The 17,560-nt window shown below is 34.1% G+C and overlaps 1 protein-coding gene across 1 annotated transcript; it reads right to left on the bottom strand.

Moving 5' to 3' along the window:
- Positions 1 to 5,219: 5,219 nt before the first annotated feature.
- LOC147074340 (alpha-N-acetylgalactosaminidase-like) lies at positions 5,220 to 16,245 on the bottom strand. The gene is made up of 9 exons (XM_085943955.1): positions 16,091 to 16,245; positions 15,840 to 16,014; positions 15,175 to 15,349; positions 14,114 to 14,208; positions 12,758 to 12,919; positions 11,061 to 11,258; positions 8,451 to 8,615; positions 6,949 to 7,030; positions 5,220 to 5,320 (listed from the first exon to the last, which is right to left on the bottom strand). Exons 1-9 carry the CDS (start codon positions 16,243 to 16,245, stop codon positions 5,220 to 5,222), a joined length of 1,308 nt encoding a protein of 435 aa, XP_085800081.1.
- Between the last annotated feature and the right edge of the window lie 1,315 nt (positions 16,246 to 17,560).

Raw genomic sequence — 17,560 nt, 5'->3', positions numbered from 1 at the left:
ATGGTATCGGTAGTTTTTAAAAATCAGTTAAACCCTGCCTAAACCAAATCATAAACTTTTCTTATATTTTGGACGATACGACAAATTGTGCACACTTTTTCATTCATATTTATTTGTTTTCGTTGAATTAATCATACATAGTATACATATTGTTTGTACATTTTTTTTAAATTCATTAAGCCCTGCCTAAACCAAACTATAATAGATAAAAATATTCTATCTATAAATTATTCAAAGTTATGTATGAGTTAATCCCATTATTTTAGATATTTTATAGATAGACGCGTATGTTTTGACTAGTATCTATTATGGCTTGGTTTCGCAGGGTTTAATAATTGAATTTTAAAAACTAATCAACACTATCTGTAAACTGTAGTCTTATTTCAATGGAAAAAAATACGTATGGCTGACAAAGTTTACTGTGCATTATTTATGGTGGATGTTGACAGGCTACCTCCACCCTTCGCCACGAAGAGATATAATATATATATATATATATATATTAATAAATCTCTATAACATATTAATGTTTTATAACAAAATATCTAAATGGGTACATAATATTATAAGTAATCGTTGAAAAATAGGTAAAGGTAAGTTATAGTAGAGATACTGATGTTTACATATACATAGTACCGCGCGGCATAAGCGTTGGACTATCACGCTGTGGGTCTCAGGTTCGAATCCTGGGTCTGGCAAGTACGCATATTGTTTTTCAGTTTATGTGTGACTCAGGGTATGGACCTAATAGGTTGAGCAAGTGGCTGACATCCATTTCTCGAAAAAAACAAAATCTGTTTATACAAACCTCTACTCTGTCGAGGCCCATATGATCCTATCAGGATCGGACATGGTCAAAAAAAAAAAAAAGTAGTAGTTGAACTAATGGCTCATTATTTTTCAAATTAATGATCTTTAATCTCTTTGCAGTTTATATTATGAAGTATTCTTCGATAATATGTATGTGACGCACTGGTTAAACATTTAAAACCCACGAGAAACTTGCGAAACATAAAGATAAATTTAAAGTTAAGGAAGTAACTACCTATAATGCAAATGTATTTTTCAAATTTCCACGTGTCATTGCTGTTCACCAAGGACATCCAAGGGCAACGGAAGTAAACTAGATACCGCGTAAACCGACAAAAAAAAATACAGTCTTGTTAAACCTTTTGTGTTAATTAATACATTTTGTTTCAACTTTCAAGACCGAATACATCGGTATTATCTGATTTTTAATATCGGTATTTCGGTATCAAAAAATATTGGGATACCGGTTTTGAAATACCGGTATTGCAATCCCTAGGTGCACTTGATAGAGGGAATATGGTGAAATAGGGGGAATGCCATGCCCACTAAAATTCAATTTCAACAAAATCCTCCAAACTATGGAAAATTGTTTTGCCTTTTGGTTCAGTGCGGTACTTTGAAGCCATCGATGTATAATAGATTGGATTGACAGAAATTTATATAAAACCTCTCTATACAACCAAGTTATCAGTTTTGTACGTATCATAAATTTAAAAAAATACTTACCTTCTACTTGAAGTATGGTCAAATCTCAACTAACAAATTTATAAATATATTTTTTTCTGTTTTTATTGTTTTCAGTAAGAACAATAATCAAATCTTATCATAAGTTTTAATCAATTATTGTTATCGGTAAATCAAATCACTACACTTATCAACGACTGCAGTGGAGTAGTGGACAGTTCACCCAGCTCTAAATACGTAGGTTTTTACCGCTGTTGCATAAACCTCACAATACGGATTTATTTATTTAAAACGTATTATGGATACAACAAAATATTATTTCATGGCTTAATAACCCCTAGTATCCTGCAGCTAGTTCCTCCATCCCACCCTATCCTGGGTCAAGATTCTGAGATCAAGATCTGTACCGGGAGCTCTTGCATTTTTGTCGACACCGTCCAACCACCTTAGTTTAGGTTTTTCAGTCAACTTGCGACAATCTGGTCTGCTATCCAGGATGCCAGGATTTTCAACGAACAATTCATAAAATTTGAGAAAATAAAATTCTTTATAAATTATTGAACATATATAATTTGAAAACTCCTGACATATCAGTGGCGAAGGGTGGAGGTAGGCTGTTAAGATCTGCCATAAATAGTGCACACTTAACTTTGTCAGTCATACGTATTTGTTTTCATTGAAATAAGCCCACATCTTACAGTTGTTGGTTGGTTTTTTAAAATGAAATTAAGCCCTGCGAAAACCAAGCCATAATAGATAATAGTCAAAAAATCCTATTTCTTTTCTTTCTTTCGACCATGTCCGATCCTAATATGGGCCTCCACAGAGTGGAGGTTTGTATTAACAAATTTTGTTTTTACGAGAAATGGATGTCAGCCAATGACATTTTTAATGGACAACGCACTCAGTACAGTAGCTAGCAAGTAAATTCGCACATAGCGACATTCGCACATGTATGGGTAAACGTCACGCAATTTCCATTATGCGATATCACGCATCGGGAATTTATAGCAATATCACCTTTATTGTTATGGCGTTAGAACAGTGTTTCTAGTGTCAATGTTCATTTGAGCGAACCCGTTCGAACCGAACCATTCGGTAGACCCGACAAAAAGCATCGGGAATTGATAGCAATATCACCTTTATTGTAAATGGCGTTGGAACAGATTATGCCATTCGGCAGACTCGACAAAAAATTGAGTGTCATTTTTTTTCCAGATGATTCGTCCATATTAATGTCATTGATGTCAGCCACTTGCTCAACCTATTAGGTCCATACTCTGACTCATAAACAAATTGAAAAACAATATTATTGTGTACTAGTCACAACGGTAAAAAATAGTTAACCTCTTTTAAAACAAATTCATTACATAATTGTTATACTAATCGATTACTGATTGAATCAGTTGGATATTTTATTAAAGTTGATAACTATATTATCTTTCAGTAATCTGAAAAATCACAAAAACAAATGCCAAAGGTTAAAGACAATTAATTGATCGTCCACAAGTGTTACTTAGAGACAATACTATCAATGAAAATCTATGTGTTTACTTACAGTCATTGTTTGCCAGCTAAAGAAGATAAATATATATTATTAGAAACGTTACGATAACATGCAAATGAGCTCTTTCCCCGCATTCCAGTGATGGAACCACCTGTCGTTATGTTATTTTTTATTTTCATTATTTTTGGCTGTCATTCAAACAATATTTTTTCGCATTGACTAAGAGAAATAGGAGCAATCTTGAGAAATAATTTTCTTTTAAATAAATTATTAAGAAAAAATAGTTGAATGGACAAATTATTCAACACACATAAAAATGTGCAACCAAAGGCCCAAATGGGTTACGCCAGGGGTCGGCAAACTCTTGAACCAAAAGAGCCAAATATGAGTAGCACAACGGTTAAAAAAAAATCGAGAGCCATACGTATATTTTTATAAATATAATTTATTTAAATGGATTAATTACATTTTATAATTGTTTATTTATTAGGTGAATAAGATTTCCCGAATAATACTAACATAAATATATGTTTTTTATTGATGAAATTATAAATATAATTTTTACAGAATATGAATTACACACAATTTTCACATATTCATTAACGGCCCACATGCTCGTCGTAGGTCAAAATTGAGTTTTTATTGTATTTTCAAACCATGATCCTGGACACTCCTTAAACGTTGTAGATAATCTGTTTATATAATTTTGAAGCCTTATTACCCTTTATAGTTATTTTAAACATTTGATGACTGCATAAAGTTACCATTATATAATATAATAAGTGTACATACTAGCGAGACAGACTGGCGAGAGCCAGCTGGCTCAGCTAGTATAATATAATAAGTGTACATATCAATAGGAAAAAATAAAAATTGTGAATTTTGCAAAAGTTTTTGTAAAAATTGTGAATTGGGAGTTTGGCAAAAAAGAGCCGCACGCCAATACCCAAAGAGCCACATGTGGCTCGCGAGCCACTGTTTGCCGACCACTGGGTTAGGCGAATGGTTATACTACAATTTAATTATGAGCTCCGTAATAATATTACGCTTCGAAAAATAGTTTTGAACAGTAATTGAATGAACTCGGTTTCAATTTCTGAGGTTATGTTATCCTCTTATGAAACCATATTCTTTGATCACTATATTTGTCTTCTACCTGAATTTCTTTCTGGAATTCTCTCCTACTTGATAAGCGTGTACGAGGTGATATTATATACTTTCCAATATACTCCATATACATTAGCTATTACCTCATAGTGTGTAATATATTGTAATATCTCTATCTGCCTTTTGTCATTTTATAAATTACCTGAACATATTTTATGAAAGCTTTTCCTTCCAGCTTTCTTCTAACATATAGTCAGTGGTGGAATTAATAAACAAAACAAATTTTCATGTTGATTGACCGGCTCGCCGATAATTTATTAAGACATTTTCAACAAATTAATACATTTTAAATACCATATATTAACAGTTCTATAAATATGAATAAGATTTCTCGCCCCCGGAAACAATGACGAGATAAATTTATGTTTTTAATTAGCTATTTTTTTTATTCAACAAATAATTCACAAGATTTAAGAATGTAACATTCTAATTATTGAACATACGTAATTTTAAAAACACTTCTCAGAAAATATATTATAACCAATAGAGAAAAAAAAATGAATAAAGTAAGACACCCCGCAGGAATCGAGCCAGCATCTCTCGGGTATTGCGACCACGCACATATTATACTACTTATTAATTAGTCATACTTAATTGCGACAGATTTTAACTAGTGGCTTTTAATACTCTTTGGTGCGTTTTCCAAATTGATGGCGATCGGCTTTTGTATTTTAAATCAAAGTAGGTATCACTTTAATTACTAACCCACGTCTTATTATTAAACGTACATAGTTACAATATATTTTCTCAGAAGTGTTTTCAAAATTATGTATGTTTAATAAATTTATGTGTTTAAAATACACTTTGAAATATGACGTCTTGCTTGGGTGGAAACCTACAGAGAAGAGCATTTTAATACACCCCTATTTTGGTATTTATAATCGTGTCCATTAAAATACTATTATATTATACCTTTATACTTACGTTATAGTAAGCCACAAAATATGAATTATTATTTTATCTAACGGTGATTTTACAAAATAATACAGTTTACATCCCTTTATTATGTTGCTAACAATATGTCAACAAATTCATTTATAAAATAATGAGATTATAAGCCATTTGCGTGAAGTCTGTGAAGAATTGGAGGATGATTCTTCTTCATTTTTGTATTCTGCGTTGATGACATTTGGAATTTGTACATCTTGACACCTGTAAATTTAGAATATTATGTTAATGATGCTAAATAATACAATTAAATTCATAAATATCAATAGTCCAATGATATTCATCAGTGGCGTTTAAAGTATTCAAACAATATTATTTGCTAGCATTATCATTGTTCAGTATTCGTGAGAAAATTATAGCCAAAAACCAAACCAAAAAGACATGAAATTGTAAACGGGAAATATCGTCGAATGAACACAAGAAAAAACAATGGTTAAAGCCAAGCATCTGACATGTGAATGCAATAAATGTCGGAGTCACCACTTTGGCGTTAGATTATGTGGAGAAGATAACGTCGTGGTTGCTTGGATGTTTGGAGGAGAGTGGAGATCATAATGCTGGTAGTCGGAACTAGTAGCATGTAGCCTTCGAGAAGAGAGTTTATTGATCGATACAATAATACTTTAATAAAGATAACAGCGTGAGATTATAGTCGCGGATACAGATGTACTGGTGTGATCAAGATATTGATTATATTAATCTATTGAAAGACTTGATTCGAGTGGAGTGATCGTTAACTATGTCGAGTAAAGGACTCGTGCCGGACTCGATGAGTGAGTGAGGATTCATGCATTGCACTTCCAATATATACAAATGCAGTACATAATATATTATTGCAAGAGATATTGTCTCAATTAACAAATCATAACAGACCTTATTGATCTACTTATTATTGAGGAAATACTGACGATTATTATCGCTATATTGCTTTGTTTTTATAAAAAGACATACAATATATTAAAATGTGTCACTCATTAAAGCTACAGCCATAGTATCATCCTAGCTAGAAGATACTGAGTCTATAAGTAGAGTATTTGAATAGGAAAACATAATAATATGAGGAAGTCCATATTATCCAGTAGTCATTCAGCTTCAGTAAATGGTGATAATCTACAAAGATAATCCATTATATATATATCATTAATTCACAGCTAGGATTCCGTGAGATATGCCAAGGGCTCTGCGAGATTTTGTAAAAGCTTCAGAAAAAAGATACCTACAATATGAAACATTTTTTATTGTTAGCGATCGGAGTAAAATGTTTGACGTGACGTCTTTTTTATATAACAAATATAAGCAAACAATTCATTCGTTGCTATGGGGACGGTAATTAACACAACCTTTGAGAAAAGATTGCAAGTATATAACGAAAGATTTTTTTAATCTAATTATTATTTTTTTAATATTTTCTCTGCACGTACATGCTTAAAATAATAAAATTTGACACTAAACATAGTTAGGGACAGGAGGTACCTATATTGAGTGTGTTTAGAGACAGCACATTTCCTAAATTATTCACTACCTACTTATTTTTTATTTTGTAAATAGACCTCAACATGCACCAGATAGGGTTTCCCAAAGATTTCCCAAATGGCTCAAGGGTTCCGCCAATCAAAAAAGTTTGAGAATCACTAGATTTTTAGAGTTTACTAGTTTCTAGAGTTTACGTGTTATAGTTTTATAAACTAAAACTGAACATTTACAACATTCGAGTCAAGACAGAAAGAGAGGGAGCATTGCATTAATATAAGTTATCTCTTTCGCACGAGGCGTAGTTTCATTTTTACCACAAATTGTCATCTTTAGAAAAATATAATTCTATTAATTCTTACCAGTAGGATTGATATGCATATTGAATGATCCAGCTTTGTTTTCGTCAGCTTTCAAATCGAATACTTCCGATGTGAATAGGTCCTGTAATGATGATATTAAATTCGATTACAATTATTTCATATTCCAAAACTTAACGAAAAAAATGCAAAAAAGCAAAAATGTCTGAATTACACGAAAAACACGTGATTTTCACATGTTTCGAAAATGTGTAGGCATTAGAGATGGGAAAACTGGTCGATCGACTGGTCTATGCTTACTACCAGTATAAAAAAATACTATATAATATAGTATAGAAACTTGTTCCAAAATACTTACTAGTATTTGGAATACTATATAGAGCTTTTGGCGTGCGTATGCGACAAAAGTTTCGTACTCAACTGAAACTAAAACCAACTCCATATTACTATTTAAAATACGTATCGGCTCAGGGAACTCAGACTGTGTATTGGCTTCAATAGAATCGCTAAAAATACGCTGAGCTCCGCTTGTCGAAAAGTCCCATTAATTATAAAATTTTAAACACATTTTAATTTTATGAGTTATTTATCTGTTAGGTTACAATATTCTTGTTAACAAAAATGAATAACAATGATTTTTTTATTGTAAACTGCGTCACCTCAGTCACCTCACCACATTTTCAAGGGAATAATATGTTGCTACATCAAATTTATGACCTATTTATTCATACATAAGATGATGTCATTTGCACGCATAGACTAATAAATTAAAATATAATTGTATTTAAGTGCTACCTCGCTTGCGCGCATTTAATATCAATAGTATTGAAAGTTTATCAACTAGCCAGCGACTCGCGATGATATCATCACAAGTTTTTTGGAATAAGTTTATTGGGCCACACATACTGAGTATGGGTAGTTTCATCCGAAACTTGAGTACACAAACTGGTGACAGTATTTCCAACTCACCTCTAGTAGGCATATATAAAATGATAAAAAAACGTGCATTGAGTCGTGCAGGTGACGATGCAGTGCAGTACAACGTAAGGTGACCTCATTTTTGTTCTGGTGATTTCGGCCGATTTTGCTGACAAGTGACAATGTTCGTTTAAAGGTTCAAAATGTGCTACGGGATGGGAGCATTGGCCATGTAACGTTTTAAACCCCAAGTAAAATGACATTACACACTAATCGTCAGCTGAATGCAGAACTATTCTAACTTTTTGAAATATTTCAGAAGGGAGTTCTTTGAAACCGCCTACTTCAATTATTTATTATGTGTATTGATTATTATTTTAAGACTATTGATGTAAATAATGATCCACACATGTGGCTATATAAATAATAAATAACTTAAATAGGATGTTTCAAAGAACACTTCTGTAAAATATTTCAAATAGTTCTCCATTGACTTCTTCCCGTAGCGGTAGCTTACTGTGACGTCATGTGATAGTACGCGACGTGCAGCATAATATAATCACAACTTAATGTGTTTCTGGGTGTCTATAACGAGAAGAATTATTGACAAGACTTTTAATACTTACAGTAACAGTGTAGTCATGAAATTGAGACAGCTCGAGCTCTTGGTAAGTGAAACGTACAATCCAGGGAAGGCCAACTGTATTATAGTTGACAAACGCAAATGCCAGAGAAGCGCTTCCATTGACGATTGGCATAACTTCCCTCCTCCATACTTCCACATTAGATTTCTGAGAATTAACAAATACATTAATGAAGGACCGCGGCCGTTGATTTTGCCTTCATGTTGCCATGACGACTATTATGAAAATAAATAATAAATTTGATAGTCAACAAATCGCTACTGGCCGGGTTCATATATTAATATTCTTGCGACAAGAGCACGCTTTAACGACTAATTCGATTTATAAATGGTGTGTAAAACTCCCACCCCCGCACCCATTATGTATATGCAGCCACGTCATACACGGCCGCCTAACATAACCCTTACGTATGCCAGATCAAATAATTTAAGCCCTCATTTTGTCCCGAGCAGAGCCGCACGGGACTGGTGATGCAACCTTGCACCGAAGTGCGAATGCATAATGTTAATTTATATGGCAACTACCAGAGTGACTTTAATTTGAAGAGTCGCAAGGGGAGTCGAGAGCAAGGAAGAAGAGAGCAAGGGGAGAGTCGCTCCCCGTACGCTCTGGCGAATTTAGTAAAGGCCGCCTCGGTTGCCACCATGTCCGCGTGTCCTATTGGACCCGAATGGGGTCGGACCCGGGCAAACAAATCCGCTCGTTCGGGGCCCATAAGTGGACAGTCCCACAGGACGTGATTTAGCAGAGAAGGGTGGATGAGATTTATGATGCTTTGATCTAGTTGAAGGTATACATCAGCCACTGGTGAATGGTGGAGGTAGGCTGTTAAGATCCGCCATAAATAATGCACACTAAACTTTGTCAGTCATAACTACGTATTTTTTTCATTGAAATAAGACTACAATTTACAGATGGTGTTGGTTGGTTTTTAAAATTCAATTATTAAACCCTACGAAAATCAAGCCATAGTAGATAATAGTTAAATATCTTAAATTACCCAATTAAATCATACATAATTTTGAATATTTTATAGATATAATAATATTTTTATCTATTCTAGTTTGGCTTAGGCAGGGCTTAATGAATTAAAAAAAATGAACCTACAATACGTGTAATATGTATTCTTAATCCAACGAAAACAAATAAGTATGAACGAAAAAGTGTCCACAATTTTGTCGTATCACCCAAAGTACACCACACCTATTATGGTTTTGTTTAGGCAGGGCTTAATTGATTTTTAAAAACTAACCAACACCATCTGTAAATTGCAGTATCGGTTTAATAAAAACAAATACGTATGACTAACAAAGTTTAAAGTGCACTATTTATGGCTGATCTTAACAGCCTACCTCCACCCTTCGCTACTGTCTCATTAGCTATGGTGTAAAGGGGTCAGAAGAAATATTTAAGACTACTTCACTTTAGGCTGTATTGATTCTATTCGTGGCTATATCCGACTTCACATGCTATAGTTTAAAGCAGCGATACTCAACCGCGGCCCTTTAAACTCTTATGTGGGGCCCGAAACACATTTATTATCAGGAATTTCGTATATCTTGAGATTCGTTTCGACTTTGACGCACAGATAGTGACACCCGAAGAGGATTGTCATTATGGTCCACATCAGATCTGGTATAAGAGTGTTGCTATTATTGCACACGATTAATTTAAAAAATACGCATAATTTTTTAAATCTCAAAAATGTTTTGTAAAAAAGGGGGTTTTGTAAAAAATAAAATACAGTAAAAAAGTGTATCTATTAGAAAAACAACGTTCACCTAAACTCATTGACGTAAGTGAAATATATCAATACCTGAAGCGATTTCATTTAACACAGTTATTGCCATCCCAATTGACATTGCCAATGGCAGGTTAGTTTATGCACTTAGGAAGAATAAACAATGGACACACAAGTCAATACTGCAAAGATTGGCAGTTTATATGGTACTGTTCGGTTATCAGGAATACAGCGGAAAACACATTTTGAAAATACCCGATATACTGGATTATTTGTTAGTTGGGGTTAGTTTAGGTTAGGTTAGGGTTAAGTTAGGTTAGGTTTGGTGAGGTTAGCCTATAATGAGTATTTGTATCTATATCCTAGTTAGTTATAATGAGTATCTTTAGAATTATTTTCAAATGTGTTAATCTTGCCGATTTTTTGATTAAGGTGATACATCAGTGAAACGGCAGATAATTTTCATCTATAGGTTCGACGAAATTTTAGACTCGCTGCCACTCGGAGAGAGAACGTCGAGCTGGAAACACGTCAATTTGTTTCGTGATGGCGACGGGCGTATTAATTCTTAAATCGTGTAAAGATAACTAAAAACGTTACCCATTTACTTTAAAAAGAAAACATGCCAATGAATATATTAGTGTGGTTATTGATAGAACAATAAACAGAACATTAAATGGACACATGTTGGATTTATATGACAAATTATATTTCGTTTGACATGCGTCATTCGCCACGATCTTTTTAGACCGTACCTCAACTGAGGTATAGCCTTAATATTTTTTTAGAAATATATCTATGTAAATAAACTAATATGCGATATTAATATAGATTTGATAAAAATTACTTGCCTCAAGAAATTTAATACCAGCTCGTCCTAGAGGATCTTGATTGACAGCAATGACAGCTTTATTCAGGAGAATCTCTTTAAACTGTGGACGAATGTTTGCCAAATCGTTGGACATCAATAGGGGTGCTGCCAATATTGCCCACACTGCCATCTGGACTTTGCTTTGATCATAACTCAAGCCAAAGTTTCCGATAATGAGCTAAAACAATTTTGATATCATTTGAAAAAAATACTGTTCAACCCCACATGTATATTAGCCACCTTCCGAAGTTTTAATTTCTTGGCAGATATTTTACGAGAAAGGAGTATTATTATCCATGTTCTGGATCCAGACCGGCGTCGCTAGAGGTCCCGTTTTTTTCGAGACGTCCCATTTTTATAAACAAATAATTACAAGATAAAAATAACTTTTTATAAATACTCGTACAACGTTTTTAAATTTTCTGTTGAATCATATAAACTTGACTTGGCTGGCTTAAACGATCAACAAAAATTTATACTTGATAGAAATAATACTGAAATGTCATTTTGACATGTCATATTGATTTCTATAGTAACGCACGTATATATTAATAATTTAGTTGCTAGGACCCCAGACCCCTAGCAACCAATAATGGTGTCGAAATAACTTTTCATACAAAACAGAATTAACTGAAAAATAATTCAATTCTACTTAAAGATGGCTAAAAGTATTAAAAAATGCATTGGCATCGTGTTCTGATGTATTCCAAAAGTTTCAAATGTCTAGCTAGTCGGGGAGTTAGTTAAAAATCGATTGCAAGATTTGTACCGTACAAAGAACCACCGGAAAAATAAGAATACGAGCTAAGAAAAACATTGTAAAATAGATTGTCCGTGCGGGACATTGACGATTATTCAACAAACACAAAAAAGACGCTTAGGTAAAAACAAATCAACGCGATGGATGCATGCACTAATTTACACACTAATTTCATTTATTTTAAGCATGTCAACCTCCAATTGCTATACCAAACGGGTATTTTCTCAAATGAATTTAAAATAGTCAGATTCAAGAAACAGATTCTCTATTGAGTTGATCTTCGTCTTATTGTGCCATCCCCTAGCGAAGGTCAGCCACCATCAAGGCGATCTTAGATTTGTCGTCTGCTACTCGGAACAGTTCAGTGGAGCTGCACTCATACCAATCACGGAGGTCCAACGCCGTCTTCTGCTACGCTTACCATTGATCTTTCCTTGAATGACAAGTTGGGGAATGCTGTAATTTTGTCCTCTCATAATGTGGCCGAGGTACTGCAGTTTCCTGGTTTTGATACTACGCAGAACTTCTCGGTCCTTCCCCATTCGATTGAGAACTTCAACATTTGTCACACGGTCAGTCCAAGGAATTTTGAGGATATGTTGATAAAATCGGAATTACTTGTTCGATTCAACATTATATAACAGAATTTTACTAATACGAGTACATTAAGCAGCAGAAAGAAACTCTTCAGGTAGTAAAATCTTCAGAAAAGTTCAAATAGGCGAGTGTCAAATAGGAAAAGATATTGTTTAATATTATTATTTTAATGGGTTTGTAGTTTGTGTTGAGTCATTTATGATTGATATTATATATTACAAATATTGAACTATGCGTTTTTTCATGTGTCTCGACCAACACAATCGATTTGTTAATATAGGTTTATTCGCATAATGAATCAAGAAAATGATCATGCTTACCATATCAGGGTCGTTCCAGTGTCCAGGGCCAGCGTACGTTGCCAAGATTTTAGATTTGTCTCCAAAGTATTTCAATATTGTAGTGACACTCGCCCATGAGTCTTGAATGTCAAGGAAATTCCTCCACATATTACAATGTTTGATGATAGAGTCGAAGTCAACCTAACATAGACAATTAATTAAAAATAACTCAAGTATAATTATTGTGGTTAAGGTGAATACTCGGCCCACCAGAGAAAACTTGAGACATTGTTTTGTGATTTACTTTTTAAAGTGGTTGAATTAATACATAATATTCTCAAGATAAATATGTTGTATTAAAGCCAAAGATAAACATACAATTAAAAAAAAAAAACATTATAAAATATGAATTTTTTTAAGGATTCCATCTTATTATTACATATTACTATTTTATGGTATTTTTTATTTTAAAAGTATAAGTAACTTGAAATATTTTTTATTTATATCAAATCAAACTTTAGGAATCAGTACGGTTACCTCCACCATATAACATTAGGGAAAAGATACATTGGTGTCTGCCCTTGCCGGAGTGTTCCGTATGACCCACCACGGTGTCATAAGACACATGATCTACTTCTTCATATCAAGCTTTTCGCCGTCCAATCCAGGAGACGGCCCCAGGTGAAACTCATCGACGTCCAACTCTACACCTCTGATGAGCATCGTGGATGCGTCACGTACCTGTACGATCAATGGAGTGTGGATCCCAGCCAGGAGAGGGAACGCCTTCTTATAAACTAAACTATACGGTGGGTAACAAGGCTAAACAAATTCTAGCAGCATGTCGCAGTAGCGAAGGGTGGAGGTAGACTGTTAAGATCCGCCATAAATAGTGCACATTAAGCTTTGTTAGTCATGAGCATTTGTTTTTATTGAAATAAGACTACAATTATTATTGACAGATGGTATTGGTTAGTTTTTAAAAATCAATTAAACCCTGCCTAAACCAAACTATAATAGATAAAAATATTATTCTATCTATAAAATAAAATACTCAATGTTATGTATGATTTAATTTCATAATTTTAGATATTTTATAGATAGACGAGTATTTTTATCTATTATGGCTTGGTTTCGTAGGGTTTAATTGAATTTTAAAAACTAACCAACACCATCTGTAAATTGTAGTCTTATTTCAATGAAAACAAATACATATGACTGACAAAGTTTAGTGTGCACTATGTAGGGCGGATCTTAACAGCACACCTCATTCCTTCGCCACTGGCTAACGTAACGAGGATTTTTAGTTATAATATAATAAATATATATATAATAATATAACTCGACTGAAACAATATCATTTTTAATGCTCTATTCAATAAATAGTATTTTTACATCCATTCCTGCGAGTTCTTGGTAAACCGGCCAGCTGCATGAATATAGCATTGGTCTTCCAGTTTTATTAATGTGCATTCCAAATTCGGGATAACCTGTAGATCACAAAAATCTGTTATATGCTAACGCGTCTAAAGCAACAAAACAACTGGACAAATGCCAACTGAACGCCGGCAAAGATGAATGAAATGCGTGAATAAATCCTTTTACAGTGTGATTTGAAACAGAGACTAGCCAACATGACTACTTACTTATGTGTACAATGCAATAATTATTCTCAAATTGCATAATAATTTTATTTTATTTAGTTTTTACATTCATTTTAATGACGCGCTTTCGCATTAGAATCTTCCACTAATATTGCGCCAAAATTTCTATAAACTAGCAATATACATCGAGCCATAACGTACGTGTATTTCATCATGCTTTTCTATAATCTTTTTCGGCGCCAAGGTGACAGTCGTCCAGTTATCCAACCATCAACATGATGTCACCAAATTGACCCATTTAATCAAACTATTTGACTATTTCCGAACCCTGCTGATACAGTATTTTACGGTGTAGCTGCGTGATTTTGAAAAGAGACCCATAGATGGCGCTGCCCATTGACTGATCGCCGCAAGCTCTATGTAGACGGATTAGGTTTTCGATTACTCCGTAATTTTTATCTTTCACAGTATTACAGCCAGTCAGTTTAGTCTGATTAGCTCTGACCGTTTTGATCATACAAGTCCTCTATTTTGATCTAAGCAAATACACAATCGCGATTCGTTTCTAGTGATAAGTGTGGTTTCTAGTTGTCAAATTTGATACCTACCTGAACTGAACTAAACTTTTGGAAAGTTCATCTTGTTATTTGGTTGAGCGAGTCATCTTGTTAATCTGTTGTACTCGTGTATCGTTTGAAATATTCTCTGTGCACTCTGAATAAATAGTAAACCGGAAGTGTTTATAGTTTTTAAATTTTAAAAAAAAACGTAGTATAACCGCTGATTTGTCTCTTCACAAAATCTTTGTGATTTTGATTTAGGTACCAAAATGTATTTTAAAAAAAAATATACCCGTATCCATTTCTTCAAGTTCAACATTGCACCCGTCGATTTTTACATAATCTGCACCCCATTCAGCAAATGTTTTAGCGTCTGTCTCTAAATGTCCCAAGATCCCTGGATAACCCTCGCAAGTTTTAGTTCCAAAATCTTCATATATTCCGAATTTCAAGCCTTTATTGTGAATCTGCGAAAGATCAAACCATATTCAAAACAATATCAATAATCAATCGTGGAAATAAAACACTAATGAATACGTGTATTAAATAAGGCTCTAAGTACCAAAAAGTAGTATTGCCTGTAGTTACAAAATACCGAGTCATTGCAGTAAAATTTCATGAAGCAGACCTTTTGAAAAATGTAGTTTTACAGTGTGAAGCAATCACGGCAGCTTCTATAATTTTAGGTATTAAGAACTCGCAAGTGTCAACACACCATTGTCAGCTATTTTATATTGAATGCCGTTGACCACTGCAGTGCTAATTACACCATTATAAATAAAACACGCCAACGGACTTACAACGTCGACAGGTTTAATTAGTTTGCTGTATTTTTTTGACTTGCTTGAGGCACTTAAACTAGCTTGAGGCACTATAAAAATGTCAGTTTTTATGGTTTTGGTACTTAGCGCCTTAATTAATACACGTATTCAGTCTTGATTATCCAATAATACTCACGTAATCTCCGATGAACTTCATACCCCTCGGGAATCTCTTCCTGTCAGGAACCAATTTTCCATCGGCATCTCGTTCCATCTCAAGCCAGCAGTCGTCAATGCCAACATACTCGTAGCCGGCTGCCAAATATTCTTCGGAAACCATCAAGTCGGCCGTTTCCATGATTAATTTCTCACTAAAATAAAATATTTTATCATAAAATATGCACAATAGTCAATTATTAAAGGAGTATTATTTTAAATATAGCCAACCTTATACATTCGTCTGGACGTGCGTCGCAGTCAATGACGCACCGATAACGTTCCCATGTGAGCCAACCCATTGGCGGAGTCAATGCCACCCCATTATCCAATCCGCTGGCAGCGTTCACCAAAAGAAACGCTAATACGGCTGTGAAGGACTTCATTTTGGTGTGAGCACTACTAAAATAATAAAATATTACATTAATGAATGTTTACAAATATAATAGAAATTGCAAAATGAAGACACTCAGACGTATCTCAATCAAAACTGTCATGGGTTATATGAGATATGAACGTATCTGATAAATCGGCAAAATTGAAGATATGGTCACGTGTGAAAGATTAAAAAAGGTAAATTTTGAAAGGCACACGGAGAAATTATGAGCTAAACTAGGATCCCACTCATAGTGATGCACAGAAGACCCGACCCGTTGGCGTATGTATGCTGACATATTGTAAATTGTAGATACGTGAAAATTTCACGGTAGCACAGTTCACCGTGAGCTTTCTATCGAAAAAAGAGGACGTATGACGTATTAAATACGGTCTCCAATTTTAGCACATTCAATATGAACATTAATTCAATTTTCATAGCCAATTTTGACAAAATTCATGAATTCAAGAATGAAACCCTAACCTAACCTAACAAATAATCCCGTATATCGGGTATTTTCAAAATTTGCCGCTGGCTTCATGTAGACCGACAAGAACCATGTTTTGTTCAGACATGAATTTTATCTCAGTACTATAAGACCGAAAGAGGTTGGACACTCTTTATTTAATATACGAACATATATTTCCGATACAACATTTCACGCTGAAGTGTGATTCGGCGAACTGCATACGGACACATTTCCGGACACGTACCTCTCGAATAAAGGAACGATAGGTGACTACTATCGTAAAAGTCTGAATATTTTTCTTTTTAACACTATAACCAGTAATAAAGTAGGAATTAGATAATCATAGGAACACTCAGGCTTTGAGAAAATCACATAATACGTATATTGTCACCTCACCGGGAATCGAGTTTGGAGTCACTGGATAACAAGCCAGTGCGTTACGCATTGCACTATGAGTGCTGCAATAAAAGTGACTACCTATACCTGAACATAACAGTGATAACAATATGTGATATTCAAATAAAAACTATCCAAACAAATAATGAAAAGGTACAGCACTCGAAAATAAGCCTTGTCGTCGAAATTTTAAGGAATTATAACAATTGAATTGCCTATCCCTTTATCCGATGCCAATCTGCAACCTGTATTAAATAGATTGTCCAAGAGACTGATCCGCGACACTCCATGAATGGGTACCAATTGTACAAAAGATGACTAACATCCAGGAGAAACTTGATGACAACAACTGTACCTTTGACAATTTTTCTCAAAATCGGCCGATCATCAAGAATCAGTAAGGCCAGCAGAGAGTCATAACATGGAAAGCCTTATTTATATACTAGAACCCATAGTAAGC

This window comes from Rhyacophila brunnea, unplaced genomic scaffold, assembly GCF_057557595.1.
Source record: "Rhyacophila brunnea isolate RB1 unplaced genomic scaffold, BYU_Rbru_1.0 scaffold_16, whole genome shotgun sequence".
Classification (NCBI taxonomy): Eukaryota; Metazoa; Arthropoda; class Insecta; order Trichoptera; family Rhyacophilidae; genus Rhyacophila; species Rhyacophila brunnea.
The sequence above is the reverse complement of the archived record's forward strand: the minus strand, read 5'-3'. Positions and strand labels throughout refer to the sequence as shown.

Bases quoted from the DNA above. Each gene is read 5' to 3' on its own strand.
- LOC147074340 (XM_085943955.1), bottom strand. From the start codon at position 16,245: ATGAAGTCCTTCACAGCCGTATTAGCGTTTCTTTTGGTGAACGCTGCC. The intron at 14,209-15,174 runs GTATATTTTTTT...TGTGATCTACAG, and splicing joins ACTTGAAGAAATGGATACGG to GTTATCCCGAATTTGGAATG. The intron at 12,920-14,113 runs GTAAAAATACTA...TGTCTATGTTAG, and splicing joins AAGAACTCGCAGGAATGGAT to GTTGACTTCGACTCTATCAT.